At 37.9% G+C, this 12,740-nt stretch overlaps 1 protein-coding gene across 4 annotated transcripts in view; it reads right to left on the reverse strand.

Moving 5' to 3' along the window:
• The window catches only part of grk4 (G protein-coupled receptor kinase 4), a 66,278-nt gene that overhangs the window by 9,996 nt on the left and 43,542 nt on the right, over positions 1-12,740 (reverse strand). For all 4 annotated transcript variants that reach the window (NM_001362619.1, NM_001079986.2, XM_073946444.1 and 1 more), the window contains 6 exon segments: positions 209-346; positions 451-588; positions 2,957-3,165; positions 3,251-3,340; positions 6,827-6,864; positions 10,971-11,161. In NM_001362619.1, coding sequence (NP_001349548.1) covers positions 209-346; positions 451-588; positions 2,957-3,165; positions 3,251-3,340; positions 6,827-6,864; positions 10,971-11,161 — 804 coding nt within the window.

Consider the following 12,740-nt stretch of genomic DNA (forward strand, 5'->3'; position numbering starts at 1 on the left):
CCTCTGATAAATCAGGGACTAAGCTGAAGTGACATGAATTAAATAAAATGATCAGCCTGAATTAGATTAATGTTCAAGAATACAGTTATTTTAATTGCTGATAACTCTTTACTAAAAGCACAATAAAACATAAAAGAAAAAAAAAGAAAAAAAAAAATATATATATATTAAAAAACAACTTTTAATTTACCATACTAGAGTGTAATACCTCATTTTGCCATGGGATGGAGACACTCCCTGTTACAAACTTGTGGTAGAAATCGTCATCTGTTGGGTCCAGGTTTACACCTTTGACTGTCGAAAACTGCTCTATGTCCAGGACGTCCTTACAGTAAACTGCTCGCGGCTAAAACACCACAAACATCCATTTTAAACTATCATACATGCTCTGTTTTTTTCATTAAAGCAGATAAAAACTGTGGAAGAAAGCAGGCAGTTTTCTGGACTCACGTCTGGACAGAACGGCGGGTCCAGCATGTTGGCCTCCAGCCGCTTGAAGTTGATGTTGCGGAAAATGGGATGCAGTTTGACTTCGGCCGCTCCACTGCCCCGACAGCCCAAGCGCTCCTTTGGATCTTTACATAACAACTGTGGAAAAGAGAGGGAAAGAGAGGCTGAAATCCCAGTGGAAGTCAAACTGACCTCGAGGTCACAGTCTTCCATGACACCATGAGAGAGGACTAAACAACACACTCCTCCACAAACTCCGCTTTCCCATGCAGAAAACATTACTGATCACAAAACAACATTTACATTGTCAGCTACAATTTGACAAATGAATAACAGAGTACAAGATAAAGAAAAATAATATAATGAAACAGTAATAAAAATGTGTTGAAAACAGTTTACAAGCTTATTTTTTTCACCTATTCTAGGTATTCATCCTACATTTTTCAGTAGATTTAAATTCAATGAAATCTGTTGTGTTTTGTTAAATACAACTATTAAAATTCTTTAATTTTTCATTGTTTAAATTATATAAATATATATATATACATACATACAAACACACACACACACACACACACACACACACATACATACAGCCTCTTCACTCTTCTGTATTACTCCGCCCACAGAGTGACAGCAGACCAATAAACTCACTACAGTTTGACATATATTGCTACTGTTGGACAACATAATGTACTTTTGAGGCTTTTTTAGGCATGAATGTAGTTGTTTAGATTGCAACTATGCAGTTTATAAGGACAGTGTCTATTTTAAAAATCTATAATTGCAAAGATTAAGCATGTTGGCAATACTGAGCAGAGCAAAGACAGTTGTGCCACAGGATGGCAACAGAGACTGCATAATAAGTCCTTAGGGGAGAAAACTATTTATTAGCATGTTTTCTTTTCGTATTTCAAACTACAGCTGATCAAATAATTATAAATCAGGTAAGTGACATTCTAAGTCGATTTCTCTCATTTGTATGTTGTAGTGCTGCATTTATACCATAGTAATTTGCTAGTGTTTGCTTAGCTTTGGCTTTTTCGGGGTTTATTTTTGTAATCTTCCAATTGCAAAAGAGAAATACTGGGAAATCTCTGTAGACTGATGGCAATTCATGATGTTTAGCCCTATAATCTTATAATGTGAGCAAAATCACCTGTTTTGTCATCAATTTAGACATTACACTAGAGAACCATTCAAATGCTAGCTCTAAAGTGACGTGTTTTTAAGCAACGGTTTCTGCTGTTCTGACGTTAGCTGCAGATGTGAATGAATGGCTGAAGAAAGTAGTTCCTTGTGCAAAAGTATTTTTGAGACTCCGTGTTTGATTTACTTTTTTATATACACATTTATAAAACTGCTGTATAAATGCAAATTCACAATCGTAGCAGGTCGCACACCAGAAGCACCGCTCGGTGACGTGCAGCGTCGCGCCACGCACTGCCATGAATTTTACAATTCTAAACATACGTTTCTATCAAAGTACACACACTGGCGCCGCAAGTCGGCGACTGTCTGAGGTGCCCAGCCACAACTCAGGACACTATTGATATTTCTGGCGCGCCACAGAGCGCCATCTGAATAGTTTCATTTTAAATAGCATGCGAATGTGCTCATCTGGTGTGAGATACTTTCAACTGTCATGTGCGCACCGTGTCGCTGCGCTGAGCTTCGCATCTGGTGTGTGACGCCCTTGAGTCAGTGTAATGTCAATGTCAGTTATATATACAAAGTCAATGTTGAAATAAATTGAAGCGGAAATTTGTAAAAAAAAAAAAAATTAAATTTAGTTTTATCTATATAAAATAAATATACTAAAAAAACACTGATGTGGTTTACTTATCAATTACAATCAAAAAGTGTCTGCTTCTTGAATTAATGTGTGAAGAAGCTATGCAAAAATTTCAATGATCTTTTAATGAAATAAGTTTATATACTCATAAATTATTTTCATCCCAAAACTTAAAAACAATTAATTAATTTTCTTTTCGGCATAGTACTTTTATTAATCTTAATTAATAAAGCGGAATGAACCGATAACTTATCCAGCACATGTTTTACACAGAGGATAATTAAAAACAATTGTATAGATATATATATATATATATATATATATATATATATATATATATATATATATATATATATATATATATATATATACATACACATACACACATACATACAATTGTTTATATATATATATATATATATATATATATATATATATATATTTAAAATTTAAATAAATATATACATTGTAATATATACATATAAGAAAATGTATAATTGTAAATTGTGTTATGCCACTGATCCTAGTATCTATTGAATTCACTATAAAACTCACTATTCAGGAAAAGTTTCCTGCAAGAGTTTCCCACTGGTTACAAATGACTTCATTCACATGGCTTCATTCACATGTTCTCATCTCATTAATAAGATCCTTCCTGCATTCTCTTTACGAGCAACAGCACAAAACCCCTGAAGAGCATTAAGTGTGCACCTGACGGCAGATGTCTTTAGCATCTTCTGAGAACTTCTCAGTATATTCCTCCTGGTCCTCACAAACTCGCCGGTCCACTTCCTCTCTCTTCACTCGCTCTTTACGGCGACGGAAAGGAGACTGACCCTGAATCATTTCGTAAATTAGACAGCCCAAACCCCACCAGTCAGGACTGAAGGTGTAGCTCTCGTTCTGGATGACCTCTGGTGCTAAAAACACATATGCATAAGAATGAGGTCAAACACTCCACGACAGGCACAGCAAAAGAGATAAGGGAAAGTGTCTGGCTCTTACCCATGTACCCCACTGTGCCAACACGCCCTCGTATCGTCTCGCCCTCTGGAATTTGCACGGCCAGTCCCAGATCAGAAATACGGATGTGCCCTGAAGAACAGCATTGCATTAAAAATCTGCAGTGTTGCCATTCCTAACGAGTCTAAACACGACATGCTTCAAATCAGCTCAGGTAAAAAGAATCTTCCCTCTAGATCCTGTTTTAAACTGCATAATCAGCGATCACTCACATCGCCGTTTACACATGATATTAACTGGCCCTTCAAATTATGAACACATTTAGTCGGGTTTTGTTTAGATACCTTCCCCTTATTTCATCATACTCAATATTGCACCAAAGTAAACTCGCCGCAACATTACTTTCACTTTCGATTTTGCAACTGTGCACAAGTTTGATCGTTATTAGTTTGCCTACAGGGAAAAACACTGCACTGAGGCACTACAGTCATTACATTCATTCTGCATTCAGTCACAAAGAGCATGCAGGAAATCTTGCAATGGCTGCTTTTCATAGATTTAAGCTTAACCTTTAAAGTCTGTGTGAACCAGAAGACTTTCTGCAGACTTTATTTCAGTATGACGATGTATTTTCAATGGGGTACATGACCACAGACTTTAGTTTTCAGTGTCCTTACATTTTCTTGTCATTACGAAATGGTTACGTTAAAGACTTAATTTCTTTCAAAATCAGAGATCTTCTCTGCCTGATAGATATACAATATGAAGTGGGTTTCAGATCAGACAAGATGCACTGAAAATTAATTTTCCCTGCCATTACTTTAACATATATGAAGCTTTATTTTACAGCACTATTTTTAATGAAGTTTTTGCTTTAGCCTGCTGGTACTGACGCCACTAGCGTTTACACGTTATTTCATCTCGTTTTATGCTTGAACAACTTAATTAATTCTGGAGTCTATTTAACTGAATGTATTTTAATTACATTGCAACACTGGTGCTGTAAAAGAAACCTTATTAAATTGAAAATAGTCACATTAACCTGTCACCAGAAGTTTATCATTGGCTGAAAAACACTACCTTCTACCTATGCCGTTTAAAGGCAAAAGGGGTACTAGTAAGGTGTACCTAATAAAGTGGCCAGTTAGTTTATATCGCTAGATTATAGTGTTTTTATTTATTAAGTCCAAACAATTCGATCCATTTCCGTATTATTTAAACTTTAATATCATTCATGTGTTTAAGTATTTTCTATAATGAGCTTAAAAATTCGAGATACCCAGCCACATAGCAAGTGGACTTGGCCCAAATGTGGCCTCATTATGGCACTGCTGGATTGTTGCTAGCAATGGCTTGCATAACGTCAGCCGAATGTGGGCCATGCATGGCAATGATGGCACTGCATGCATGACGGCAAATTACATTTGGGTCAGTTGTGGATGGGAGGTGTGTGGCCAGGTCAGTGTAGCAGTTGTTCACATTGTTTAGGTAACATTAGGCTGGGTTATGGCTCAGTTTTTGGGGTTTCTAGTTAAAGTGTAAACTTATAGCTGAGAATCTGTACCAATAATAAACCTGTTTTGGCCCAGTTCAGGGGCAGTTAAGGGTGATAAATTGGCTGAGATTCGGTTATGGCCCATGTGTGGCTCTTGTCTTTAATCCAGTTATGGGCCACTTCAGGCCTGTCATTCTTTGAGGTACTTGGGCCAAGGGAAAAGTTATTGTGTGGCCCAAAGCTGGGCCAGAAAAGATTTGTTATGTGGGCAGGTAGCAAAGAATTCTGGCCCACATTTGGCATAAAGCTGGCAATGCAAGCATTCATCCGGCACTGGCATATAGCATGTGGGTCAAACATGGCCCGGGTTTGTCAGAGGTGGCACCCTCTTTAAGGCAAACACAAGATTTAGGCCAGATGTAAAATGTAGTATTTGGCCCAGAAGTTAAAAATTGATATGTGGGCCATGTAAGTTTGGCCTGTCTTGACCCATTTTTAAAATATATTAAAATTATTGGTAACACTTTAATTTGATGGTCCATTTGAGTATTAGCAGACTGTCTGCTTAATATCTGTTGATACTGATTTATACTTCTGCGTCAAACGCCGGCGTATGCTAAGGCGCTGACGCATAGCCCTTCGCCGTGGCCGTTGGTGTCGCTGATGTGCACCTCTCAAAAAATGTAACTACACGTCGCTACGACGCGTAGCGCAAGCTCTGTGATTGGTCGGCTTGGTAGCGCTAACGAGTCTGGGCGGGACCGAGAGCCGCGTGAATAGCGCGAGCCTGATAGAGCGATTGTTTACAAGTGTGGAGTCACGTGAAGGAGCTCCGGATGGAAAGTTTTGTTTTGTGTTTACCTCATAGTTAAAGTTGTTACACGTCCGCCGGTTCCTGCCTCAAAATGAGCAAGTTTGAGCCACTTGTACATCCCAGAAGTGTTCAGGAAAAGCAAAACAGAAGCGAAGAAACTCGACACAGAGGAACATTTACACCTCACTGCCAAACTAGCGTTTCAGAAGTGTTAATGCAGACCAACAGAGACAGCGCGCAGAAGTATAAATGCACAGCTACGCGCGTTGCATGCGCCGTGGGTTACGCCGGTCACTTGACGCAGAAGTATAAATCAGGCTTAACCCTAACCTCAACCTAACAATCTACTAATAATCCAATAAGATTTAGTTGGCATGCAGATGCATTGTAACTTAAATTCTACAAACGAACCATCAAAATAAAGTGTGACCAAAATATTTGCAAAAGAAGTAAAGAAAAAAATTCTAACAATCAGGTCACTTGAACAAAAGCATGCCCATAGTGTGCCTTGTCAATTTCATTGCAATCGTGACACACCAACCTATCTGGCCCAGTTTAGGCCCCGTTATGGGTTAATAAATTGACTGAGACTTGACCCAGATATGGTCCATGTTTGGCCCTTGCCTGGAAGCCAGATCTGGTCCATTCATGTACCGAAAATCACTGCGGCATATGGGTCAAGCAAAACCAGATTGTGTGGGCCAGAGAAATTTGGCTATGTGGGTATACACTTAAATGTGTTTCAGTTTAACTAAACCTGTTATGTTAGTCGACAAAAGAGTTGAAAAAGTATGTTGATGGCAACGACGATACTTAATGTAATCGGGTTGTTTTGGTGCGCTTCATCACAACAGTATATACAAATGTTTGTTCAGTAGGCAGACTTCTGTGGCTGTTCGAATGCATTTCACCACATGAGCATCTGCACGACAAAAGTAATCAGATCAAATGCTTTTCTCAGGAAGTGGTTGAAAGTGAAGGAGCTCAAAATACTTTAGTTTCCATTTACACGTGAGTTCAGGGTACTTCACTTGTGATCGTACTGAGTAAAAAGCATCTTCATACAAGGAAAAGCCAGATTTGTATATTTTCTGAAGGAATGTGAGAAGTTTTTGTTTGTGTAAAACGTGCCGCCGCTGTGCATGGGTGTTTTGGGTGAACGCCAGGACATTGCAGTGTGGTTACTAAGATGTTGCTTACAAGCAGAACTCAAGAGAGCGCATATTTAAGTCAAGATAAACATGAACAACATAAACGAGAGGGAAAGCAACAAAAAGAGGCTGTGAAAAGCTGAATAAGAAATGCTTACCACGATCATCTAGCAGAATATTTTCTGGTTTCAAGTCTCTGTGAAAGAAAGAGAAAACATGAATTGGACTGAACTGAGTGCTAACTTTGTCATTACCTAAATTATTTAAAAGATTGTTTACTGCAGGATGATTTTTTTTTGGCTTATGTTCATCAAGGATGCATTTATTTGATCACATATGCAGGGGAAAAGATAACATTGTGCAAGAATCATTACAATTTACAACAACCAGGGTTTCTGTGGGTTTCATCAAGTCAGATTTAAGACTTTTTAAGACTCCTTTTAAGACCATTCTAAAATTTTAGACTTATACAGGGCTAAACACTAAAGATTTTTTGTAATGAGTTGGCGCCAATGGAATTGGAAAAAAAACAAAAGTAGTTTTTTCTAAACCACATATTTTATTGTGTCAAAACAAGAGAATTTTTGTTGTGTACACTTTTTTCACCATAATGTTTTTTGACAAGTCAACATTCTTAAAAGTATATTTATTATAAAGAAAATTACATCAATAATCATATTGATTATACAAACAAACATATATATATATATATATATATATATATATATATATATATATATATATAGTTTCAATCAGAATAATTAGCCCCCCTTTGATTCTATTCTTTTTTAAATATTTCCCAAATGATGCATAAAAGAGCAAGGAAATTTTTACAGTATGTGTGATCATATTTTTTTTTTCTGGAGAAAGTCCTATTTGTTTCCTTTCAGCTAGAATAAAAGCAGTTTTTAAATTTTGAAAAACAATTTTAAGGGCAAAATGATTAGCCCTTCAAGCTATATATTTTCCAATAGTCTACAGAACAAACCATCGTTATACAATAACTTGCCTAATTACCCTATCCTGCCTAGTTAACCTAATTAGCCTAGGTAAACCATTAAATGTTACTTTAAGCTGTATAGAAGTGTCTTGAAAAATATCTAGTCAAATATTATTTACTTTCATTATGACAAAGATAAAATAAATATGTTATTAGAAATGAGAAATAGAAACTATGATGTTTAGAAATTATAAAATCTTTTCTCCGTTAAATAGAAACCTTGCGATGTCTCCTGCCTGTTTTTAAATCTTATGTCCACTCACCCTTACTTCTGTAAATAGTTTTTGTGGAAATGGATTATGTGAAGGGATTTATTGTTGTTATTATCATGAGAAATTGTTGAATTGTTTTACTTTTCTTTTGCTGATTTGGGTATTTAATTAAGAGAATGTGCTGTAAAAATGTCTAATAGATGTTGTGAATTGTATCACTTTGAATTAAAAACTTAAATACATATAAATAAATAAAAATATATAGATGGATTGCTGGTGATTGGATGAGTTTCGGCCTGATTAGCTTTTAAAATTACCTTTTAACATTTCAAATTAAGACCTGTTAAAAATTATTACAAATTTTTAATTTTAAAATGCCGGCAGCTGGCTCTCTGCATCTCTCCTATGGTCGCCCACTGAAGCTAAGCAAGGCTGCACCTTGTCAGTACCAGGCAGTGGCGTAGCGCAAAATGCGGAGGCCCCCCTGCAGGGATCGCTGACGGGGCCCCCTGATGAAGGGGGGGAAGAGGGGAAATACGTCATACGTCAATTTGCATATCACTGACGTCATCACGTTCTGCCGTTTCTGTTTGTTTAACAGCATATGGTCAATAAAGGGGTATTTATAATTGCACTACACTTTATTTAAGTATGTTTATTTAAATAAATTTATTGCTGTTCGAATAAAGTATGTCATTATAGATGTGTGAATGTGCAGTAATCTCTCATATGTAATAAACTCAGACAAGTTCAGAAACTGTCACTAAAATATCTGTGATTGTGAACAAGAAAAGAATAAACGGTCCAATTAAATTGTTAAAATAAAGTAGAAGTACATCGGTTTGACTGTAAAAGGGAAATACCTTCACACTGCCTGTGCTAAATCATTTGTCGTCGGTACGCAGAGGGGTGATCTGCTCTCGGGCTGCAGGTGGGAGAGGCTGCTGTAGAGGACTGACTGGGCCGCCTGTCAGGGCTGTGAGGCGGGGGAGGGGCCAGCGGTATCACACGCAGCTCGTTGAGAAGAGTAGGGACGGTACAGTATGGACAAATGACAGTCTAAAAAAATCTCCAATAACCCACAAAAAAGTCGCTAGATTTGTCGCTAGGGGGGTCTGAAAAGTCGCTAAATCTAGTGACAAAGTCGCTAAGTTGGCAACATTGGCGGCAAGCAATCAGAATGAAGTAGTCCACCGCTTGAGAGGTGTTCAGAGAACACAGACCTGTGAACTTTGGTTCCGACCACAGTTGTTCCCAAGAGTTTGATTATTGCGGTTGCCGGTGGATTTTCAATTACTGCGGGCCCGTCCGCTACGCCACTGGTACCAGGAGACCACATGGGAAAGCTACGATTCTGCTGGAAGTGGTGTTAGTGAGGCCAGCAGGGGGCGCTCAACCTGTGATCTGTGTTGGTCTTAACGCCCCAGTATATTGATGGGCACTCTAAACTGCTCAGTGATATGTTAAACCGAGGTCCTGTATCTCTGTGGTTGTTAAAAATCCCAAATTTGCCCACTGGCCTCTGTCCATCATGGCCTCCTAACCCTCCCCATATCATAATTGGCTTCATCACTCTGTCTCCTCTCCACCAATCAGCTGGTGTTTGGTTTGCAATCTGGCACAATATGGCTACCATCGCGTCATCCAGGTGGATGCTGCACACTGGTGGTACATAGATTTCCCCAATTGTGGACCCACATAGGAGACTTCCCCCATTGTGTAGTGCTTTGAGTGTCTAGAAAAGCGCTTTAAAAATTTAAAGAATTATTGTCATTAAAGACCTACAACAAAATATTTAGAGAATTTAGGCCTAAAATTTAGTTTTTGAGTTGTAAGACATTTTAAGTCTTTTTAGGACCCCGCGGACACCCTAAGAACTGATTTCTATTTGATTATATTTTACATGTCAAAGCAGATTTTTCAGCATCATTAATCCAGTCTTCAACCCCTCATAGTCCTTCAGAAATCCTTCTAATACTTATTTGGTGCTCAATAAACATTTCTTCTTATTATCAATGTTGATCATTTTAATAGTGCGGCTTAATCATTTTTTGTTTAAAACCAGAGTCCATTTATTAAGGATTCTATTATTAAAAGAAAATTCAGAATAACATAACATAACATTCACTCAGATTAATAATACTACTAATAACTGCTTATATTTATATTATTTTCTGGACACTCAAAGCGCTTAACATATTTTTGGTGGGAATCTCCTCATCCACCAGCAGTGTGCAGCATGACATGATAGCAGCCATTTGGTGCCAGACTGCAAACCACACATTGGTGGAGAGGAGACAGAGTGATGAAGCCAATTATGATATCGGGATGGTTAGGAGGTCATGATGGACAGACGCCAGTGGGCAAATTTGGCCAGGATGCCAGGATTAAACCCTTATTCTTTTTCGAAGGGCATCCTGGGATTTTTAACAACCAAAGAGAGTCAGGACCTTAGTTTAACGTCCCATCTGAAAGACAGCGCTTACTGAGCAGTATAGAATGCCCTTCGCTATACTGGGGCATTAGGACACACGGACAACAGGTTAAGCACCTCCTGCTGGCCTCACTAACCACTTTCGGCAGCAACCTAGCTTTCCCATGTGGTCTCCAATTCAGTTACTGACCAGGCTCGGCCCTGCTTAGCTACAGTGGGCGACCATATAAAAGTTGCAGAGAGTTAGCTAATCTGTGTCAGTGCTAAATAAAGGTATTAAATGGTTTAAAATAATAATAATAATGACAATAAATTACTAACATGAGTAAAACTGTGGTGACAAGGTAAATATAAACCGAATCTGCCTGCTTTGAATAAAAAGCATTTGTTTATATTCCTTTTGCATGAAGCATGAGTCCTGCCAACATAGATGGAAAGTAAAGATTCCCAAATATGCACACAATTTAAATACATTCAAATCCTGCAGCTGAACATCTACGTGACCACCGGATTTCTCTATTTTCAAAATTTGCAATTTTTACCATGCAAATTGTGTGAAAAAATCTCCCACATAGTAGCAAGACAAAATCTACAGACTGAATCACTGATTTCCTGAACAATCTGTCTGAAGATTTGGGAAATGTATGCAAACGCACCTGTAGACGATCCGCTCTCGATGCAGATCCTCTAATCCGCAACAGATCTCTGCCGCGTAAAAGATGGCCCGCTGCTCATCGAAACCTGAGTTTCCCATGTTATAGATATGAAACTTCAGATCACCACCGTTCATTATGGTCAACACCAAACATAGAGCGTCCTTAGTCTCATACGCATATGCCAAACTAACCTAGAGGCAGAAAAGAAAGACATAAAGAGGCGCATTGTTATCCATTCATGAACGTATGAAACATGAAACTCGTGCTGCATGCGAAACAGTCAAATGAGAAATGTTTGTTCAGGTGTGAGCACACTGACGTAAATCATCTGGATGACTGGCACCTGTAATACTGCGCAATTCAGTAAGTGCACAGTTATTCCTGGAGAAACAGACTAAACTGTACAGTCCAAAAGGGAGACACAGGAAGTGCACTGTATATGGTTTTAAACTGTAGTGCTTTTTGTCTCACAGAGGCTAATAGGGATACTCAGGGCTGTGTGATATGAAGTTAGAAATTCATTCATTCATTCATTCATTCATTCAATTCATTCATTCATTCATTCATTCATTCATTTGTTTTGGGCTTAGTCCCTTATTTATCAGGGTTCGTCACAGCGAAATAAACCGCCAACTATTCCGGCATGATAGACATTGTACTGACAAAATATAAAGTCGGTCGTTTCATATTGTGAAGTTTCACACACTAATTTAGAGAGGAGCACGTGATATTATTGACTGCAGCTGGTCACTTATCTGCAATTATTAGTTAGCCAATCAGATTATTCCAAACTCACTATAAGTAGCCTAGCAAAAACTACTCCCTTACCTTCGTTTTCCAAAGAAACCCCCATCTACCCCTTCTCCCACTCTCCTCCTTCACTACAGGGAGCTCTCGAGAACCACCTGATCTCGTACTCCCCTTACATGCTCTATCAACCAGGCGGGAGCCCTGGGCTCAACTATCTCCGAGCTCAGGGTTTTCTCCCGGGACAGCATGCCAAACCTGCTAACATTTGTCAAACAATATCTAAGTGTGAACTCTTGAAATGCTCTTTCATGATGTCACAAAATACATTGTTTACTGTAATATTTTTATGAGCCCAATATTACACACTATTACAGGAATGCAGACAGAAACCTGAATAACGGCATAGCAATTGCAATGTTAACCCCTTCCGACCCGAATAGTGTTCAAAGTTTCTGAGACCAAATTGTAAAAATAAAAATTCAACACCCTTTAAGTATATTTATTTTTGACCATTTCAATGGACATCAGGTCAGGGGTGTGTTTACAAAAACCATCGTAAGCCAACTAAGGTCGCAAGTTGCATTGTTTCAAACAGTTTGTTAAATTGGCGATTCCCAAATCCGTTGTTCCAACGAACATTCGCAATTTTTTACAATTCAGTTTGAGCAATCTTCATACTGACAATTGTGCTCCCTTTGTAGTGCACTTTGAAAGCATTGATGTCATTTTAAACACAGTCGTGGGTCAGGTGACCTATTATTTAAAAGTGGAATTTACATTCAACACCAAAGCTTGTGAAAACAAAAATATATAGCATTCGTTAAAGCTTATATTTTCTAGTAGGTTATTCATTAAGAAATATATCTGTACTGTATATGACATGGTTAGAACATTTCTGCAGTGGTTTAAATGTGTCAAACTGTAAAAGTAGACTTAAGAAAAAAACAATATCCTACTTAATAATAATACATTAATAATAATAATAATTATTATTATGAAGTAGTATTTTTTTCTTTGCTT

The sequence above is a fragment of the Danio rerio genome, chromosome 1 (assembly GCF_049306965.1).
Source record: "Danio rerio strain Tuebingen ecotype United States chromosome 1, GRCz12tu, whole genome shotgun sequence".
Lineage (NCBI taxonomy): Eukaryota > Metazoa > Chordata > Actinopteri > Cypriniformes > Danionidae > Danio > Danio rerio.